This window comes from Schistocerca gregaria, chromosome 4 (assembly GCF_023897955.1).
Source record: "Schistocerca gregaria isolate iqSchGreg1 chromosome 4, iqSchGreg1.2, whole genome shotgun sequence".
Lineage (NCBI taxonomy): Eukaryota > Metazoa > Arthropoda > Insecta > Orthoptera > Acrididae > Schistocerca > Schistocerca gregaria.
In genome coordinates, this window is record NC_064923.1 from 413,954,282 (window position 1) to 413,977,192 (window position 22,911).

Here is a 22,911-nt window from a genome sequence, read left to right on the forward strand (position 1 = left end):
CATTTCGCTGTCCCATGACTTACAAATTACATTCGTCACCACGGAGACAAGCAACTGGTAACTTCCTAGATTTGGTCAGTTTGCTATAACACCACTGTTTTGAGCGCCAGGCATTATGATTCCCCCGCGATGACAGATAGGAGGAATCCAGATGGGGATTATGAACACCAGGTAAAATGAACGACTTTACTTACAAAACGGATAAGGGTGGCCGACACAATAGACTCCTGGGTCACCTAAGCATTCACTCTCATTATTTATCACAGTCCACTTCTGACTCACTCTCACTTCACCACTTCACAGTCTGAACTGTATGTCTGCTCGCTTGCATGCACTACCTAGCATTCCACGAGCCAGCTACTGCTGGGAGCCAATCTCGCTTTGACGTTGCGTGCAGACGTCTTCCGTTTCAAGGCGCCACTTTCCACTGATTTCGCCGGCCGGAGTGGCCTTGCGGTTCTAGGCGCTACAGTCTGGAACCGAGCAACCTCTACGGCCGCAGGTTCGAATCCTGCCTCGGGTATGGATGTGTCTGATGTCCTTAGGTTAGTTAGGTTTCATTAGTTCTAAGTTCTATGCGACTGATGACCTCAGCAGTTAAGTCGCATAGTGCTCAGAGTCATTTTCCAATGGTTTTAGGTTAGAGAATTCCCTCCCTAGGCCCGACAAGACGCCTCCTGAGACGCGGCAAGGCAGGAGTAGGCAAAATGCAACAAGGAATAACAATATTAATGTGCTAATAGTAAACTGCAGAAGCGTCTATAGAAAGGTCCCAGAACTGCTCTCATTAATAAACGGTCACAACGCCCATATAGTACTAGGAACAGAAAGTTGGCTGAAACCAGACGTAAACAGTAATGAAATCCTAAACTCTGATTGGAATGTATACCGCAGAGATAGGCTGGACAGTGAAGGGGGAGGCGTGTTTAGAGCGATAAGAAGTGCAATAGTATCGAAGGAAATTGACGGAGATTCGAATTGTGAAATGATTTGGGTGAAGGTCACGGTTAAAGCGGGCTCAGACATGGTAATTGGATGTCTCTATAGGCCCCCGGGCTCAGCAGCTGTTGTGGCTCAGCACCTGAAGAATAATTTGGAAAATATTTCGAGTAGATTTCCCCACCATGTTATAGTTCTGGGTGGAGATTTTAATTTGCCGGATATAGACTGGGAGACTCAAACGTTCATAACGGGTGGCAGGGACAAAGAATCCAGTGAAATATTTTTAAGTGCTTTATCTGAAAACTACCTTGAGCAGTTAAACAGAAAACCGACTCGTGGCGATAACATATTAGACCTTCTGGTGACAAACAGACCCGAACTATTTGAATCAGTTAATGCAGAACAGGGAATCAGCGATCATAAAGCGGTTACTGCGTCGATGATTTCAGCCGTAAATAGAAATATTAAAAAAGGTAGGAAGATTTTTCTGTTTAGCAAAAGTGACAAAAAGCAGATTACAGAGTACCTGACGGCTCAACACAAAAGTTTTGTCTCAAGTACAGATAGTGTTGAGGATCAGTGGACAAAGTTCAAAACCATGGTACAATATGCGTTAGATGAGTATGTGCCAAGCAAGATCGTAAGAGATGGAAAAGAGCCACCGTGGTACAACAACCGAGTTAGAAAACTGCTGCGGAAGCAAAGGGAACTTCACAGCAAACATAAACATAGCCAAAGCCTTGCAGACAAACAAAAATTACGCGAAGCGAAATGTAGTGTGAGGAGGGCTATGCGAGAGGCTTTCAATGAATTCGAAAGTAAAGTTCTATGTACTGACTTGGCAGAAAATTCTAAGAAATTTTGGTCCTATGTCAAAGCGGTAGGTGGATCAAAACAAAATGTCCCGACACTCTGTGACCAAAATGGTACTGAAACAGAGGATGACAGACTAAAGGCCGAATTACTAAATGTCTTCTTCCAAAGCTGTTTCACAGAGGAAGACTGCACTGTGCTTCCTTCTCTAGATTGTCGCACAGTTGACAAAATGGTAGATATCGAAGTAGACGACAGAGGGATAGAGAAACAATTAAAATCGCTCAAAAGAGGAAAGGCCGCTGGTCCTGATGGGATACCAGTTCGATTTTACACAGAGTACGCGAAGGAACTTGCCCCCCTTCTTGCAGCGGTGTACCGTAGGTCTCTAGAAGAGCGAAGCGTTCCAAAGGATTGGAAAAGGGCACAGGTCATCCCCGTTCTCAAGAAGGGACGTCGAACAGATGTGCAGAACTATAGACCTATATCTCTAACGTCGATCAGTTGTAGAATTTTGGAACACGTATTATGTTCGAGTATAATGTCTTTTCTGGAGACTAGAAATCTACTCTGTAGGAATCAGCATGGGTTTCGAAAAAGACGATCGTGTGAAACCCAGCTCGCGCTATTCGTCCACGAGACTCAGAGGGCCTTAGACACGGGTTCACAGGTAGATGCCGTGTTTCTTGACTTCCGCAAGGCGTTTGACACAGTTCCCCATAGTCGTTTAATGAACAAAGTAAGAGCATACGGACTATCAGATCAATTGTGTGATTGGATTGAGGAGTTCCTAGATAACAGAACGCAGCACGTCATTCTCAATGGAGAGAAGTCTTCCGAAGTAAGAGTGATTTCAGGTGTGCCGCAGGGGAGTGTCATAGGACCGTTGCTATTCACAATATACATAAATGACCTGGTGGATGACATCGGAAGTTCACTGAGGCTTTTTGCAGATGATGCTGTGGTGTATCGAGAGGTTGCAACAATGGAAAATTGTACTGAAATGCAGGAGGATCTGCAGCGAATTGACGCATGGTGCACGGAATGGCAATTGAATCTCAATGTAGACAAGTGTAATGTGATGCGAATACATAGAAAGATAGGTCCCTTATCATTTAGCTACAAAATAGCAGGTCAGCAACTGGAAGCAGTTAATTCCATAAATTATCTGGGAGTACGCATTAGGAGTGATTTAAAATGGAATGATCATATAAAGTTGATCGTCGGTAAAGCAGATGCCAGACTGAGATTCATTGGAAGAATCCTAAGGAAATGCAATCCGACAACAAAGGAAGTAGGTTACAGTACGCTTGTTCGCCCAATGCTTGAATACTGCTCAGCAGTGTGGGATCCGCACCAGGTAGGGTTGATAGAAGAGATATAGAAGATCCAACGGAGAGCAGCGCGCTTCGTTACAGGATCATTTAGTAATTGCGAAAGCGTTACGGAGATGATAGATAAACTCCAGTGGAAGACTCTGCAGGAGAGACGCTCAGTAGCTCGGTACGGGCTTTTGTTGAAGTTTCGAGAACATACCTTCACCGAAGAGTCAAGCAGTATATTGCTCCCTCCTACGTATATCTCGCGAAGAGACCATGAGGATAAAATCAGAGAGATTAGAGCCCACACAGAAGCATACCGACAATCCTTCTTTCCACGTACAATACGAGACTGGAATAGAAGGGAGAACCGATAGAGGTACTCAGGGTACCCTCCGCCACACACCGTCAGGTGGCTTGCGGAGTACGGATGTAGATGTAGATGTAGATGTTTCTAGGAACGTCTAAATAGTCATCACATGAATGAAATTTTCACTCTACAGGGGAGTGTGCGCTGATATGAAACTTCCTGGCAGATTAAAACTGTGTGCCGGGCCGAGACTCGAACTCGGGACCTTTGTCTTTCACGGGCAAGTGCTCTACCAACTGAGCTACCCCAAGCACGACTCACGCCCCGTCCTCATAGCTTTAATTCCGCCAGTACCTCGTCTCCTGCCTTGCAAACTTCACAGAAGCTCTCCTGCGAACCTTGCAGGAAGGAACTCTTGGAAGAAACATCCCCTAGGCTGTGGCTAAGCCATGTCTCCGCAATATCCTTTCTTCCAGGAGTGCTAGTTCTGCAAGGTTCGCAGGAGAGCTTCTGTGAAGTTTGGAAGGTAGGAGACGAGGTACTGGCGGAATTAAAGATGTGAGGACGGGGCGTGAGCCATGCTTGGGTAGCTCAGTTGGTAGAGCACTTGCCCGCGAAAGGCAAAGGTCCCGAGTTTGAGTCTCGCCCCGGCACACAGTTTTAATCTGCCAGGAAGTAGTCATCACATGATTGCCTGCATTCATATATCTTCACATGCTACAAATATCGTTGGCATTTTGGTAAATATGAAAGGCAGAGTCTTGTAATTTATGCACTTAGGAAACATTAGCAATGGAAGCGTTCACAGAGACATGCACACTACGTTCGTGTTATCATACTCCTGTATTAATAAAAACAATTCAGCATGTTTTCAGAATTTCATCCCACTTTTTAAGAAAAGAATAAAAGAGTATGTCTTATGTCACAAATGAAGAGAATATCAATAAATCGTCGTTTTCTTAATTATACTATAATTACTACACTGAGTAGTAAAACTGAACAGTTTGTGACAACAGTGACATGGCTTTCTGATTGAGACGAATGGCACCTCGATGGAGAATAGGTCGAGGCGGTGCACAGGCTATATTTTATATTTCATTTCATTGCTATTTGGAGTACGTGACAAGTATTCACCGCACTATTACATTGGTAGAACACCCTGTTATTAAAACTAATTTATGTAAGTATATTCAGAAGACGGATCACTCTTTTCGCTGATCCGAGTCGCACTTTCAAAGTGCCTCGTACTGACACGTTGATTATGTGCTACCGTTCTAAAACGTTAGCTGCATTTCCTTAGTTTCTGTTCTTTTTCGTCGGTGCAATTTATTCTCCACATATCCAGTTTCTTGAATTCTTTTATAGTTTTTACAAAGACAGAACGTGAAGACTACAAGCGGATCTCTCAGCACAAACCGCACAGCTGCTATAAAAGTCTGGCGATATTGGCAACATACTAAAAAAATATCCACTTTTTTTAACTGTCGTATACATTTCGAAAATCCGAATAGTCTCATGGGCAGTTTATCTGTTTGCTCCAACAGGAGAGAGCAAACTAATGGGTTAAAGGCCCAAACGTAAATATAAGAACCGTACCTGAATATCGTCTCCGTTTGCATTTGGTACAATAGGGCAGACTTTTTGGAAGTTTCTTCTCCAGACGATGGGATAGTGGTACTCGGTGCTGTTACCCTGCTGCTACTTGATCAATTTCGACACACGTTATGTCGTTGAAGTCCTCTTACAGAGCCGTTTTCAGTTCGACAAAAAAGAAATATATACCTGCAGTTCCTAGTTCTATAAGTTAATACTGTCTTTTGCGATGTAATAAAATTTTTCAAGACCAAATACGTTTTTCGTTCAAAAGACGGTGTTCATCTATGTGACTTTAGTACTGCGACTGAGGACAAAGGAGGCCGTGAAACAAAGAAGGCAATTTGTACCTGCAGTTCCATTAAAAATCAATGTTATGATTCAGTAGCTATAAATGTTAAAAATAACTTGACTGCAGTTTATCCGCTTATTCGCCACCTAACTTACAGAGAAGACCCAAACATGATTTACAGGGGACAATTATTGAACTATATGAAATAAAATTGTTATAACCTCTGAACAGTTTGCGTTATACGTGCAAACTGCACGGCTGGCCACGTGGAACGATGAGAATTAATGTGCGCATGCGTATTTGGATTAGCGACGAAGTCCACTTTCATATAGACGGGTTCGTCATAAGCAAAGTTGGCGCATTTGGCAGACTGAGAATCCGCATTTCGGGATCGAGGAGTCTCTTCACTCTCAACGGGTGACTGTTTGACGTGCAATGTTCAGCTGCGGACTAATCGGTGCGATATTCCTTGATGGCACGGTGACTACCGAATGGCACGTGAAGGTTTTGGAAGATGATTTCATCTCCATTATCAAAAGTGATCCTGATTTCGACAAGATGTGGTTCATGCAAGACTGGGTTGGACTACACCCAAGCAGGAGATTGTTTGATGTCCTGGAGGAACACTTCTGGCTCTGGCATACCCAGAGGTCACTCGCATGGGCCTCGAATGGCCGCCTAACTCTCCGGATCTGAAAACATGCGACTCCTTTTTGTAGGGCGATATTAAAGACAAGGTATACCGCAATAACCCCAAAACCACTGATGAGTGGGAAACAGCCTTCAGGTGGTCATCGATAGCATCCATGTTTCGACACTTCAGTGGGTCATACAAAATTTCGCTATTTGTCTGCGTCACATCATCGCCAATGACGGCTGGCATATCGAACGTTTCGTAATCTAAATCTGAATATCTGTAGGGACGTTTACACGCCGAATAAGGTGTGTGCACTTCGTATTTTGTAACTAATTTACGTTTTTTCTTCATTTACCCTTTCTGGATGTATTTAGGGTGATCTGTCTTAGTAGCTTCACGATGTACGTGCATATTACATTTTCTTAGAAGTTCATTATTATTTTGTACGTTAACACACTTCTTGTTGAGAGAGAAATGGTGGCAGTAGTGGAAAAATGGTGTTTCAGGTTGTTTAATCTCTTGCACAAAATAACTTCTTGACTAGACTAGCCCCATACCAACGCACGAAAAGAATATGTAATGTAAATAATCTTCAGGTGTTCACTCACACAAATAAGTTGGAGGGAGGTGTGTGCGTGTGCGCGCGTGTACGTGGGAGGGAGGGTAGAGGGGAGCAGATTGCACATTATAGAACTGGTGACTTCTCTGCCATTGTGTGGCTTCTTGCTCTTCTTTCCTTTGCTTTAAATTCATCGAATTCATTCATTTGATGTAGGATGTACTGCTATCAGAGATAAGTAAGTAGTCTTTGTACTTTGCGTTCTTTGCGACGAAGTTCATATAACTGATGTGTCTGCGTAGGCTTTCCGGGCGTAAGAATTCTTGATAGTTCCTTCGCCGTTGCTACCACATACTAAAATCAACATTACTCGATATTTCGGCGACCTATCTGTTAGCCATGTTTAGGATAGACGCTGCTGCTACTATGCAAACAGATGCCAAGGCTGGAAACGGTGGTTCCATATAGGTCCCCGTACCATCCAAGGTACATACCACAGATGCCGTACCGAAGACTTGATTTGTCGTGTTGCCAGTAGCAGAACACCGGCACCAACGATGTATCGCACTCAAAGACTGTCCTCAAACACTCGGGCCGGTCGCACCAGAGAACATTGTGCTACGGACGGCGGTACAAGCTCACGTTTTGGAGGCGGTACTTGTCGTGGGCGGTTCAAGTTTTGGAGGCAGTACTTGTGGTGGACGGTGCATGGGTCGTGTACGTTACGGAGGTTTATACAGGACGATGGTTTCCAGTTTTGGCATCTGCTTTCAGCAAAACTCAATAGCGACAGCAGTAGCGTCTATAATAAAGATGGCGAACAGATGAATATCGAGTATTGTTGATGTCAGGGTCCAGAAGCAATCTGAGGAACTGCTTTGTTGGAGGCCGTGACTGAATCCAGTTCACCGATATTCCATATCAACGCACTTCAGCCACCTTCTGAGTTACGTTCATAAGATGAAATTTGTTGTCCCTCCGTGAGTCTGGGATTTTCAGAGCTGATAGTAGATTTAACGATTAAGTATGATCACGATTTTGTTCAGTCCAAGTGACCTGACGAACTGAAAAGTTTGTATAATGGGCACTGCTGAGAAAGTATGAAAGCTCTACTCGCAGATCAGAATAAAAGAAGGTGCTAGCGACATATGGTTGATATGTTATTGTTGACCCACAGCGGGTATGAACAAGCCAATTATTATTCGATGATTGATGATAATGGGGAAAAAAGGGGGGAGGGGTATAGTGGAGTTTGGGAGCAAGGTTCAGATACCCGTGTGCGTACCCACATTTACTTTATTTCGTGGAGAGGCGGAAGCTAGCCTCTCTTGTTCTTGACCTAAAGTGATTTTGCTGGAAAAAAGGCTCTGTCAGAAGCTCTTTTGTTATTTTCTACACATATTTATTCCCATTTTCCGTTTAATTTTCGTCGTCGGAAGTTCGAGTCCTCCCTCACGCATGGGTGTGTGTGTTGTTCTTAGCGTAAGTTAGTTTTAGATGAAGTAGTGTTAAGCCTAAAGACCGATGACCTCAGCAGTTTGGTCCCATAGGAGCTTACCACAAATTTCCAATTTGTTTTCTTTAGTTTTCCTTCCGGTTAGAAATACAAAAAAGATACATTCACTTAACTAAAACTGTAAATTTAGTTTTTGCATAAAAGGCGGACAGGGGCGTAGAGAAAATTGACGCTAACAATTACAGGTATGTTGATTACTTTACGAAAATATTACATCTTAACACATGAAAAGAAGAGACTACACATTGCATTAACTATGTTTATCGAGTAGAGAAATAAAATGACTTTGATTCCATTGTTTCATAATATTGTTCAGACAGACCTTACTTTCAACACTGATAAACAAAAGCGATATCTTCTCCGAGAGAGTACCAAAAAATGATGTATCATCTTATTAATTTGAATTGTTCTAGAAGTTTAAATACACGGTTAATCAGAAAGCGTCTATAGCATTCCAAGCGTCAACAACACGCTCAAAATGGCAGTCCTTTCACTTCATATTTATCTTTTTAGGACTGTGAAACACAAAACACCTGGAGATGGACCTTTAGCATCCGAAGTGTTATACACAATAACTTCAAGTAATTCTTCTCACTGACGGCAATATATATACTAGTTTTTAAAATAAGCTGCTAGGTCCACAACTTGAAAAGGTTCACACAATCGCAGATGCATGTGCCCAACATTATCTGTGTGTTGGCAGTAGACAAAATCAGACCCGTACAAAACCTAATAACAAGCGTGGAAGTGAAACGGGCGATTTGGCAATTCTGGGAATATCACATTACGTTAGGAATCAGAAAACGGGAGTTGTACCATCTCTACAACAAACTTTTGTCACTGGCATTTTACAAAAACAGCGGAAGCTACGTGACCACGCAAACAGTATTTCGCACGTCATTCCCCAGTCCCGTAGGCACATTCTATCAAAGTATGGGTACATAGCGTTGAGCAAATGGGTGAGACGATGCGAAAGAAAGGTAGAAGTGCAAAACGCGTGTGCACAAAAAAGACGATCGCTGCAATGCTGTTACTGTGAATGTAAAACATTATGTTCACAAGTTGAACCATTTCCTAGTGCGACAGCTTGCTTGTCTTCCTGTAACTGCAAACACATTCGTCCAAAAAGATGGTACCACATGCCATACCTCGCGGCATTCCTGTAACGAGCTACAGAACACCTTTCCTAGTCTCCTCACCTCCAAAAACAAGGGCATTTCGTGGTCTCCAAGATCCCCTGACCCTTCAGCGTGTGATTTCTTTCTTTGAGGTCATTTGTAATCTCAGATCTTCCCAGTATGGCCCACCACACTCCATCCAGGAACCGAAGGATCAAATTCGGGAGGAAGTTAATCGAATCCCAGTGCCAGTTCTGCCGGAGGTGGGGTCTCACTTTCGTATGACTTGAAATGTGTGTCATGTAAAAGTGACGGCCTTCTACGTGATGTCACTTTCAGGTGACGATCGTTTTAAATTGTAAGCACTGTAAATTCCTGTTGTATTTCTTTTATATAGCTGTGAATAAATTTGTAACTTTGATGGAAGTTTCAAAATCGCCCGTTCACTACCGCGCCTGTCATCCTGCATATTCCCTAGTTTACTCCAGAGGCAAAACAATGAGGAGCAGGTTAAGATGATACATCATTTTTTGGTACTCTCTCAGAGAAGATATCGCTTTCGTTTATCTGTGTTGAAAGTAAGGTTAATAGGTGTAGTGTTCCTTTGATGTGAGGAACATTCGCCACCAAGTCTAGTTACCAACTGAGAAACTTCATTAAAGATTCTGGTGCTATTGGTTTATCCGTTTGCGTCTAAAGTAGAGTAAATCAGTCATCATTACGAAAGTATTCTGCAAAATAAGAGTATTTTACATGGCATGGTGTTGCCGAATGCAGAATAACTTTGCTATTCACTGATCTAAAAATCAACACACGCACGTGGTTATTCTTTGTATTAGGAAAATGGTGTTGGGGGGGGGGGGGGGAGGGGGAGTGAAATGGAGGTAATAGGACCAGCAGTGCAATGTGAAAATCAGGAATCCGTATTATGCTGCAACTTGTTGTTTTTTTTTCACATATTTATGGTATTGTCAGAGAACCCAATCAATGGATGACTTTGCTTGGATTAAAACTTTGAAAATAATCTTAACAAATCTCCTATAAATTTATCACAAATTATCTTGTTTTCTGCGAATTTTACGAAGCGGTGTCCAATATACCTCGTAAAGATCTCATTTAATGTTGCACTCGACAGAAATAGTTATTGTGCACTTCACAAATAGTAGCTAACAAGACTGTGTGCGGCAAGACACGGTATGTGAAAAACTCTTCAGCTTAGTGAGCAAAATTACAGGCGTGTCTTATAGGACTTTTTTGGAAACAGTACTCTTTCTAACAACATAGGTAATATTTCTATTTCATACTTCTCATATCTAAAGTAGATAGAATGACTGTTTATACTTCTTTTTGCAAGCTATTTGTTTAAGGTTTGTAGTCGTTATTTCTGCGGGAGTTATATGTCGAGGGGTGAAGAATATTCGTGGTTATATCTAACTACCAGTTATTCAAATTTTTAAATAATTTCTATATTATATCCCTTTCTTTAAGTATGAGTTGCATCGAGAAGCTTCAGAGCGTTCTTTCGTCGGGCGGAATCGAGACGTCCTCACCTTCGCGCGAGTATCATGATTTTTCTTTTGAACGCCATCTGAACAAGTGCTCCATCTCTAAAAGTCAGGCCATCAACGGAAAATTATTCGTCTTTTTTCCAACACGCCTCACCTGAACTGCACAGAACGTTATTGTGTCACTACTTGGGGAATTCTGAAGTTGGTGAATTCAGGTGGAAATACTAACGAAGGTCTTGTAGTGAATCGAACGGGGTTGGTGAACAGCAGTGTCGTATCTCGAATCACCAGTAGGGAGTTGCAGGTCCAAGCACTCAGCGTTGCCTTCCGCGCGGTTGGTCTCTATTATCAAAACTGACATTTGCTGGGGCCATCGGAGGGCCTTGCAATTAGCCGTACCCGCCGTTTGTGGTCGGAAAGGACTTCGTTTGACAAGTTTATCAGGTACTTACTTGCGTCAAGGAATAGTTGTTAACAAAACAAGATCGCCCCCAATTTAAGCCTCTTAGAGTTAATCATCTCCACCAATATCTGGAACATTTCGGAGGGTTTTTATCTATCCTTTCGGCTGGCTTCAATGGGCCATGGGAAAACATGGCTGGCCGCGGGCAGAGCTAGTTTTTTTCGGCGGATCGCCTCCCCCCCTCCTGGCACCTCGGCGACCTGACGCGCGCGGCCCCCACCACACCACCCCTCCGCGACGATACCCCCCACAGACCCCCGGCCACCTCTGAGCAACAACCTGTTGATGACGTCACGGAGCGGCGACGCGCTCGCGATCTAGCTCGCCTTCCGTGCCAGATCGAGTCTGTTGCTTAGCTGTGACGGTGCGCGCTAGCCAGTGAGTGCGAGTGTGTACGGCGATGACAGTTTGCAAACGAGCGTGCGTGCCAGTGTGGAGCTGACGGGCGATGCACATAGACGAGGTAAAACTCTAGTGCGCCTATCAGTGCACTCCTGTCTCAGGTGGACTACTGCTGATAACACTGATCAAGGTAGCATTCGTCGAGGTCATTCGGCATTAACTACAAGACGCCTCGGTGTGCTTTGTTAAACGTGTTCAATGTGGGTTTCCTTTCCAACGATGCGTTGAAGTCTCTCGCTTCGAATGTGATAGCTCTCTCTTCTGTGATGTTTTGATCTCCGATAAGAACCAATAAGTTCTCTTTGTACCACTGCTAGGTGTACAGGGATTCATTCATAAAGCTATTTATGGTTAAAATAGGATTGTCTGGGTGCACGGCATCGAGGTATTTACCGCCCGCCGAAGGCTATTCCCGGTGAAGGAATGATGAGTGTAGCAATTGGCTAATGTAAGTCGGCCGGAAACATTGACAGTATCACAATCTGCATAACCCTTAGAATGCTGACCGGAGTCTCCATAACAGGGAGAGGCTATTCATGATGTAATTTTATTATGTTAATCTTATAAAGTGGAAATGTCAGAAACAGTTTAAAAAATATAGCAGACATTGCAGAAGCAACAAGCGGGAGGCGCGCTCCACAAACATTCATATCTCCCAAAGACCACCTGTTAAAATATTAATTCAGAATAAGTCTCACTTCTCATTTCTAAATTTCTGGAGAACACACTGAGGAGCTATGCAGGTATCATAAAGCGCTACGAAGCGTTCAGTAGTCTAGTGCGTTTTCTTCGCTAATATTCAGATTTATTCGGCAATAAAATAGCATTTTGTCTTTTTTCTAGAAGAACAGCCATGAACACTCTATTTGTTTCCTCTTGTACGTGCATCAATCGAATGATTTAACGTGGTGATTCACTTAAACAATACAGCAATAAGAGAATGCCCGTGCAACATTTTCCTTCCTCTGTCGAGTTCGTGACTATCGCTATATGGAGGAAGCTGTTCGGTGACACACACACGAAAGATATGGGCACATACATATGCTTAACACAAGCAAATTTCCGTGTCTTGAACTTTCAAGACTCCAGAGAAGTATTTCTGATCTCAGACTAAAGGAGTTTGGCAAAGATATATATGGCTGTTTATATGGAATTCCACAGTGTATTCAGCAAAATTGAACGTCACTAAATAATATCTATTCAACAAAAGAAAGTAAGCCAAGACTACAGCGATAAATTTTTTCGAAACTTTTCGTGAAACCGTTAGTGACCAATATTTGCAAATGACATTGCCTGACCACAAGAGAAACCAGAGAGAAAATTGAAGCAGCACTTTCTGTTCTTCCTATGCATCCACATATCAAGAACGATGTCATCTTTCATCATCAAATATTTTAACAAAATACGAACCACTGCAGCTAAAACAAGGTCTATATGGAAAACCAAACAGCGTTCTTTATTTAATTTACAGAAATACACATAATATATAACATAAACTTTATTGAAAGTACTGATTTTGAAAGCCATTAGGTGACCACCCTCATAGATACAGGTATAAATGCTCGTAAATAAAACTCGCTGTCAACACGTTAACTGTTGTGTGCATAACACAGCTGTTCGAGCCTGTCAAAGAATGCACGACTGCGTTTGCACACTGTGAAAACAGAAACCGACACCATATATAGTCTAAGACAGGTTTTCCACGTTTTCTTCCCTGAGGTTTCCATGCATAAAGTCTAGCGCAGAGAGATAACTGATATCAGACAGCTCAATATGTCTAAAAGCCATTAACGTTTCTTTTACTGGTTAAATGAAGTGCTTAAACGAAAGGATAATTGATGTGCAGAGCCAGAAAGAAAACTTGGACCAATGGTTCTCATTATTTGCAGAAATCACGGCTTCATATCGATGAGAGGCCATAGAGAGTACAGTAATTTATGAGATGTCAAGAAGAAGAGTTAACATGTTTTCTTCTCACCTCCCCCTCCCTTTTTCCGAATACACGACTTTACGTCAGTAATAATGTAATATAAAAACAAAGTGACGAAAATTAAACTTTTTTTCTGTACTTCTCTTTTGATGTTGTGTATTTACGTTTCCAAAATTCTTTTTGCTACGTTCAGCGTTTGACTACGGTAACACTTTTCTGAAACGTGCAATGGAAATGTGACAGCCAGGACACGGACTCTTTACAAAATTTATTCCTTCACTAATGACGCTAACGTCCAAGTTGTAGTTTCAAAAAAATGTACTCGGCAGTTATTACTCTAACTGTCGAACCAAGAGAATCAAAAGAGAAGCCCCAGAATCGGAAAAGATGCAAGAGTTCAGATTTAGATATTTGAACTAGATAAAGACAGGTTCACAGAATAAAACTATTTGTGCTCCAGTGGCTCAGTTCTCTCACAGCAGTTCGTCCAGCGCCAAACAGATTTCCACATTCACATACGAAGAATTTTTATCACAGAGAAGATTTCTACCATTAATTGCCACTACTATAGCTATCGCTTCATTTTCATCATCCTTTACGTATTACGCTTGGTACTAAAAATTCTCTGAATGAGTAAGACGCGAAGTTACACAATCGATTCTTGACAGCTCATCGTGGCCGAATAGGTTGGTCAACTAATTATCTGAAACTGTCTAGTTAATTCATTGTCTATCTATGGGTATATGCGTGTCTCAATTCAGGGTACTCGGCAGAGTCATATTAGCACCCTATTTCCCATGAAAAATCAGCGAAATGATGTAAACAACTAAAAAACATGTTAAAGCAGAAAAGAAGTCAGGAGTTGCAATCCGTAAATAGGAGTACGAAAATAAATGGCTGATCGGTAATAACTGTGGCTTTGAAATTGTCTTTCAGATTCAGAAGTCGCATTATCTACCAGCAAACACTGAACAATCGCAAAATATCCGTAATATAAACCCGCTGCTATCTCTGTTTTCTAAACCCTAAATATGCTTGCAGCACAATTTTCTTAAAGATTAGCTGAATTATTTTCCACGTAGCCAGGTCGACGTTTCCGACCACTGAAGATGAGACATGACTAAATTTTAAAAAGTACGAAGATACATTCTTGAGAGACTAAGTCAATAAAATGCTATGCGTAAAAATAGTATGAAATGATTTAGTAAAGTGTATGCCTAATACTTGAAAGTAAATGAGATATTTTATAAAACTGAGTTCAAACGTATTTGTGGAACACTGCTATCACACTGATATCTGTGTTCAGAAACCCATAATAAGCTGTTATTTTAATACAGTAGATAGTTATCCCGTTTTATGAAAAGATTTACTGCTTTCTTCCGAAACTGTCTAACTAGAAGCTTGAAATTCTAAATAAATGCTTGTGAGTGATCCGTTGGAAAGGTATTTCAAGAATCAGAGAAAGATTATGGCTTTTGTTTTCGAAGATGAAACGGTTTCAGGGGTATTAGATGCTGTCGCTCGATAACCTGGCAAGAATTGATAGATGATGTGAGATGCCAAGTCAAACATTTTCAATCAAGTCGCACAAGAGCTTCCAACAAAAGTACTTGAGCTACAACACTGAGAAATTTTCGTCTATTCAACATATGAGTCCTCACAAATGCGTTTCTGTGGTAATAACAATTTCGCATATATAGCGATAAGATATTTTCACGAAAAATTAATTTGTCATTTTTTTCATTGCTTCTCGCTACCAAGGATGGAGAGCCGGCTGATTGTACAGTAATTTGAGATAAAAGCATTCAAGTGGTTCAGTTCATTATACTGACGTAAGGCGGAATTCTCGATAAGAATCCTACAAAACTTTTCTTCTAGAGATCACTTGTTTCATCAGTTAGTGGTACAAGGAAAGCGAGTTTATTCTGACATTAAAGAATGTTTACTATTCAGAAGTAAGAATCGGTGAAATCTCAAAATAGAAATATAGTACGGCCTTGGGAGGAGGAAATATGTCTGCATGCTGCAAGAGATAGTTTGAAAGTTCAAAACCAAGCATGATCATCTGTGAGAAAAAAGAAGTGGATATGTTTTCACAACCGTCCATAAGATTTAAATTGCACAACCGAAAGCGAAATAACAAAAAGACCTCGTTCATTGTCAATCCTAACATTCGAAAGTAAAGTACGGCACAGAAGTATCGCTGTAACGCAATTTATAATTTTAGATGGCTTCTGATTGGTAAAATTAATAATTTATCACAGAGTAAGTAGAGAGGCCACAAAAATCTATACAATTTTCGAATTTAACTCTTACTACTGCTCTACAGTAACATAAACGTGGTTCAGAAGGTACCTGTCATGCACAGATAATTTTTGGTGCTATCGAACTGACTACGGAAAAAGTGTTAGTAATAGCATCATTCTTTTCCCAAGCCATCACATGTGCAAATTAGCTAAACAGCTCTGCATCTACATATAAGGATTCCAAGGAATGTATAAGTAATACAAATTCGTGTGCCTCAGTGACCTGGTGCAAATCTTTCTATTGTACGCCACTTCGGTGACTTGCGTGTCGCTAACATACCACAGTCATCGAACCGCGAAAACGTATATCCGAAGACAGACAAATACCAAAGTACACTGCTTGCCGAACAGAATTCTCTGCCACAACAGACATGGTTTTTCGCTTAAATCGTTCAGAAGTGCTCATTTACTGAGAAGACGCACAATTGCAGTCACATACAATAAAGATGTAAAACTATCATAGGTCATAATCCTATGAAGAATACAGGTTTAATGAATCAGAATCCCAGTAACAAGGGTATTCTTAAAATAATTCTGTTTAGTTGTACTTGCGCATTAGCAAAGTATTGTTCACTGTCATAAAGTTAGCAATAGTCTCCACAACCATTTGACAATGCCAAAATGCATTTGATTTCTTCTTAAGTCCTTTCATGCAATCGACGTTCTTGTCTCAACTAACCACTTTAATGGAAGATCTTGTCAAAAGCCGTGTGGTAAATTCTCTTCAATTTTGACAACTGAAAGAACAGGCAAAGTGTCATCCACACATTTCAAAACATACAGATTTATTTGCTCAAATAAATACATGTACATGTAAACAAATCAAACAATGGCTAGAACGCAGTAAATAACGACTTTTTACTTTATCCCTTGTATCTTGTTTTCTTGCTAAGTGCCAAATCTTATCGAAAATTATTTTTCTTGTCAAATAATTCTGACTTTTTAATTGCTGAAATAATTTTCATTAAAACATGTTTATCTATTGACGTTATTATTTGTGGATAGTGTTGGCTTTCTCCTTGTAAAACGTAGGTATCTTTTTGCTTTCAGGTATTTCGTCTCTCTTGTAGAGAACGCTAAGAGAAAAAGTAACAGAACCTCGTGCAACCTTTCCCATGTGTCACACGAAAACAAACCAAACAACACAATAAAAATTTAAAAAACGCAGAAGTACAAAATCCACATCTATAACAGGAGTGAGCTCGGCCAGAATAGGTTGTAACTTCCAACGTTAGCAGACGCCGTCTCAGTCCTCTATTTCTGCGCATGTGCAGTGTGCAGCATGCTCGGAAATTTAGAACTCCGCACTCAGTACAATCTAAAGATCATTAATGTCATAGACACAGGGTTAGTTGCTGATTTACATGAAGCTTCGAAAGGCGCACGTTCTTTCAGCAGTCGGCTTTGACCAGGAAGATCCTGGTGCAAAACGGACTTTATTCCCTTCCTCTCTGACACTTTTTAAGTTCTGTGGACTACATAGTTAATGCTCCGCCTTGGTTGGAATCAAAGTACTGTGATCTTTTCCTTTGCCTCTGGGTCGATGTATTCCGTCTTCAAATTACGCGAAAACAAAGAACATTAAAATTTTATTGATACTCTTAATCCATATTTATTGGCTGCGTAGTAGCACAAACTTTATAGTCATGGTGAAGTTCCACCTCTTTAATGCTAATGTCTTTTAGCTTCCATATAATGCCTGATTCTCAAGTCCTTTGTGTTCCTCGGATACACAGAGTTAGGCCATAAAAGTCTCACATTCAGCTACAAAGGATTACACATATGCAAATTTATACATTCGCTCACAGTTTATGTCGGTGCTATGCCACAGTTTGAATCTATATACAGCTTTTAGTTTTTATGACACTTTACAAAACTTACGACTTCATGTTCCTGTTGCAGTCGTCTGTTTCATTTAATGTAAAAAAACACATCCCCATTCCTTGTCAACGCTCCGTTTCCCATGCTACCAAACGAAGTGATAGAAAAAATCCTAACAAAACTGAATCCAGTTTTCAGCCTAAAAGCATAATTTTTCCATTCCTTGCGATCTCTGTTCATTCAACCTAAATAATTATTTTGCTTCGTTGTAGAACACCCCTTCGTTTTGGTGGGATAGCCTTTCATCTGCAACAATATGACTGTTTAAGGAATTGGCCGAATTTTTTTTAAATAATCACCTGTATCACCACCTGTATAACACAGCCTGTATGTGTTGTGCGAAAATATTTCGTTGTATTTACGATTTTTGCCGATGTCATTTTTCTCACTCACTTAATCACCACAGGAAAATGGAGTCACAAAAACATAGTGCTCGTCGTTTATCAATAGCGCAAGAATATGTTAAGTATTAAATTAATAAAACAGATTGCCATGCTCGCACTAAATGTGTGGGGAATACGAGAGGGGGGAGGGGGGGAGGAGGAAAAGGTGCAAAACAGAACATCAGCTACAACCATACGTGCAGCCGAGCAGCGAGCACACAAACATTGTATTTCTGTATGGTGGATGAGATCGGAAAAACAGTAAACACGAAATACTCTATACAGTAAATATAGCTGAAGTTAGTTTACATTCATTTCCGCCCATTTTCTTAAACAGTCAAGCTTTTGCAGTTGAAAAGGACTATGCAGAGAAAATGAATTAGTATTCCACAATAAAAACAAATACTACTAAAGTTGTTACATACACTTTAGGCTTATTTCCGCATTGCTGTCATTGTTAAATACACTTCGAAATATCAGACACGCAGCAAGACACGGCACAGACATGTTTGGATTTAGGGTTCGAGAAGAACTAGGAGAAGCCGATTACTATATTTTTTTCTGCAATACGTCTACTTTAAAAACTAAACTCTAAAGAATGATCGATCCCTAACTATTATGGAAAAACTTAAATTTGTATCAAACAACCTGAATCATACAGTCGGAATCGACAAAATTTAGTAGCTTTATTCGGTGCAGACTATTCACGTAACAACTGTTATTAGTTTCGCTTTTGATTTCATTATAAGGTCAAGATATTTACCTTGAAGCTACTGCCTTGCTGATAGTAGCTGTAAAAGATGGAAATAAAATATACCCCGTCCCCCTCAGGTTACGGTTAGTAACTGTTAAAATTTTTGTAATTTCTTTTTAAAATAATTTTATGATAGATACCTCTCCCAAAATTGTGACTGTACAAAATACCTTATTGAGTTCTTTCTGACTGAAGTGCTTGATCCTTGACAACAGCAGAATCATCGGAGATGTGGTAATATGTCACCAGTGAAAACTTATTAAAATGTGCAACAGTATTTTCATCATTCGATGTTCAATAAAATGGTTCTCTGCAACTTTCAAATTGCCACGCACGTCGATGTACTAGAGTGATAGATTAAAAATGTGATTATACGTATCAAGAACATCATAAAATAATCCCTCATCTTTCGGGAATGCATCCAGAACATTATTATTTCTTCTTCCGCCAGCTCAGTGAGACGCTGACAGAATTAAAACCACTTGACACAACACTGTGGAGTAAATGTACATTAATCCACGGTACTGTGTTAAGCGACTCTAAAAAATTCTTTCACCGACTCATTCTTGAAGATGGTTGTAAAGTTATCAGCCAAAATACCGGAGAAGAAATAAAGGTGTCTCGGATGCTAGTCGGAAGGTGGTGGAAACCTCTATCCGCTGGGAAAGCTTCCAAAAAACACATCAAAACAATGTTCTTTGCTATCAAGTCAGGTAAGCCCCAGTTTGAAATAAACGTACCACAGGAGTCTTCGCTACGTTTGCCACACGTTAAGAACATATTATGCCTCGTACAACAAATGACAAAGTGACTGCTTCCTTGGCGACTCGTTTTATTTCTGACCTTAATGACATAAGAACGACAAACAAATTACGCTTTCATCGCCAGAAGATGCTGGGATTGAAAATTCACCGAAATTTCGCATCTATATGGCTATCTCTCTCGCCCAGCGACCCGACTGCTTTATTGTCACAGTAATACAATAATTTCTAGACATCTGCGAAGGACATTTGGAGTTCTCCTCTGCAACATGTGGTGGTCTGCTGTGTATAGTTTCGCTGCATAGAAGGGCTGTGCATAGCATATACTGAGCAATTGTTAAAGAGGGAAAGACTGTGTAATTTGATCTGTACCGTTTTCCTATATGCGGGTCTTTCTAACGTTCTTCTACAGAATGACGTGCCTGTGGGACAGCGGATGCAAGACAGCTGCTAAGAAGCAGGTGCAAGCAGAGACGGGGCGTTATTTGTGTGGGTTTGTGTGTTTACCATCACAACAAGACCCTGTGCAGAGCAATTCTCTCTTTACAAACCGTAAAATTTCTCCCAATGAAATTTCTCTTAATGTTTCTTTTTATTTGTTACCTCTTACCGCAAGTAAACAGCAACGACGGTATACAAGAGGCCATCCGGTAGTCTCGAGGAGAGAGATACGCACTGACATACTTTATTTGGCAACTCAATTTTAGTTAGTTTTGTGTTCCATGGATCATTTGTACGAGTAATCGCAGTTATGTGGAGCAACTCATTTTGCATTTGTAGTGCACATTTATTTATAAATCTGGCGACATGCTAGAGTTGCCACAGGTCCCGATTTTCGAGAGCTCTCACGATTTTTAGGGACGTCCTTCACATCTCGCGAAAGCCTTACGTGGGACGCGGAATGTTTTGACTTTTGGGCACTGCTAACAATTCTAAATATAATGCGTATTCACTTCAAAAATAGGAGAGTACATGAAAGTTCCGAAATGAGTTTCTGAACGCTCCGATGGTGGTAAGAAAGAAGGGCTGTAGCGTGCCAAGAGGTTTTAGATCTTAGTCCTGGTTTCTTTTAACCATCTGTCCACGTTTTCTGCGTATTAGTTCTGGCAACGATACTCATTCGTGGTACGTACAAGCTACGTTACACATCACTACAGACAAAAAGACGAACTCAAATGTCCATGGCGGAAGCAGGATTCGAACCTACAGCATCGTAGCCCACTGGACACTAGAGGCCCGCAAGCCATGGATTCGTGATCCATCCTGACCGTAACAGCGCCGTAACATCAGACTGTCTTCGCACCTTGAGTCCGCCAAAAACAGGTCTTCTTGCCCCTCATGAGCGCTTAGACTATTGCAACCAATAATTTTATTTCTACAGGTATTGCGCGTGTGTTCAGTCAGAATGCCCCCAAAACAACAGTCACAGAGCACTGACTACTGTAGATTATATATGTTAAAAGAAGGTTGTTAATGTTTCAATGTCATGCTGACTTGTGCTGAAGCGTGTCAGAAATTTAATACCAACCTGAGGGCAGTGATTCTGATTAACAGAGCGGTACTTCTGAGTACAAAATAAATCAATAAATAAATAAATGATCGTGTGGCATTGTTGGCCGGGAGGCCCCACCTGCCGGAGATGTTCAGCCGGCGTGTTGCAAGTCTTATTTCACGATGAGGAGAACAACACAACGTACAGGTCACGAGCGGAGAAAATCTCCAACCCGGCGGGAATCGAACCGGGCCCGCTGCATGGTAGGCAAGTACATTACCACTCAGCTAAGCAGGCGGAAAGTTTTGAGTACAATTATACCAGAACACCAAATTCCTTCATAATATAAGGAAATGACTACTTCATGGTTGAAGATGTCAAGTTCACACACTGTGTCGATAGCTGTTGCATTGCGTGCCGATACTGATAACAATTAGCGCGATGAACGATGGTAAACGAATAGGATGAATCGTGAGTCGGTCGTCGTTAGGCAATCAGAAGGCACGCTTGTAATTTCCAGTTGTTCGTAAATAGCATTAGCTGGTGTTCTATTCTATGAGACTAGAATTTAAACACATGGTCGCAATTTTCGACGAAACTGAAAATAAGACAGGCAGGTAGGTTATTGCAATAACAAACGTAGATCTCAGGCTACAGTAAATGTCAGTCTATTATGCCAACGGTATTTTCGTGCTGAGATGCGTTGAATTCGCCTTCTCACAAGCAAAATGTCACCCTCCTACCTAACCTAGGCCTCGTGCTTTGCTAAAGGTCAGTATGTCAGCACATCTAGGTTTCCTTTTCAATCAGCAAATAACTACGAAAATTAGTAACCGACCTTAACATTCATAATAACGAGATCAGTAAAAGTTATTCTGACGCTCTCCATATCGAAAACAAACATATCAATTCGTATCTCCAGCCTACAGAAATAATTAGATTCGGTGATTCTCATTTGCTACCGCGTACTATCGCCTGACTGCCTACGATCAACGTCAACGAACCGTCAACATAGCATGCAACCAAGAACCATTGACACCGTAAGGGTACTTAAGATCAAATTTCGTTTTTTATGAACCCGCATTTTATGTCATTGTTCAACCGATTTTTGAAGCCTCCAATTCCCAAGTCACGATTTTCTGGAAACTGGATCTAGGAATTTACGGGCTGCTGACTATTTACATGTTTCTTTTTTTTTTCATGCAACAAGTTTCACTGCCTCACAGAATTCTACAAATAATAATATTTTATTCGTTATAAGACTAAGAACCTTCCGTTCGCTTCTGAGATCGTTACTGAGCAACTGCTTGCTATGTGGGTGGCTTAAAATGAAGTGTTACGGTATTGTGCTATTCAGATAGTCCCCTGCTTCAAAACACTTTTACAGTAAATGTCATATTATTCAACAAAAGGTAAATAAATAATCTGTAATCATATACAGGCCGATGGAAACTTTTTGCGTCATAGCAATACGATGGGAGATACAGACAGTTGAAGTTCAGCGATCAGAAACAGTTCTCCATCAGTGTACCGTACAGATCACTGGCTTTAACGCTCCCCCGGACCACGCAGTCGGAGGACTTGGCTAAGAATGTACCACTGAATGGGCAATTTACCTCTTGTGCTAGGATTCATAAATTATTTATATGTATACGCATCTCAAGAAGAAAAAGATCTTTCTTGTTTTTCGTATGTAGAAATAGCTGCAATTCTCGGAATGACCTATTTTATTTAGATTTGCCTTATTATCCCGACATTCCTTCAGGGTCACTGCTAAGACAGTTCCTTAGAAAAGGCTACGGTTAATTCCTTCCCCAATCCTGTCCAATTTTGCAGATGGCCACTCTGTTAGAGAATTAGGAAATCCATGCCAAAAGGTCGAAACCTGTACTTCCATCTTTTTCCCATCTTGACTTCTATTGAGAGCTCGCC

The 22,911-nt window shown here is 41.0% G+C and overlaps 2 protein-coding genes across 3 annotated transcripts in view; one reads left to right on the top strand and one right to left on the bottom strand.

Moving 5' to 3' along the window:
* Positions 1–22,911, bottom strand: part of LOC126267077 (L-lactate dehydrogenase-like) — a 489,630-nt gene that overhangs the window by 277,424 nt on the left and 189,295 nt on the right. The window contains exon 2 of one of the 2 annotated variants that reach the window (XM_049971939.1): positions 16,388–16,445. The exons of the other annotated variant lie outside the window; for it this stretch is intronic. The gene's annotated coding sequence lies outside the window, so the exon portion shown is untranslated. The remainder of the gene's footprint in view (positions 1–16,387; positions 16,446–22,911) is intronic. 2 annotated transcript variants of the gene reach the window in all.
* LOC126267078 (uncharacterized) overlaps positions 11,388–22,911 on the top strand; it is a 219,311-nt gene continuing 207,787 nt past the window's right edge. The window contains exon 1 of the mRNA XM_049971940.1: positions 11,388–11,533. Coding sequence (XP_049827897.1) covers positions 11,519–11,533 — 15 coding nt within the window. The 5' untranslated portion in view covers positions 11,388–11,518. The remainder of the gene's footprint in view (positions 11,534–22,911) is intronic.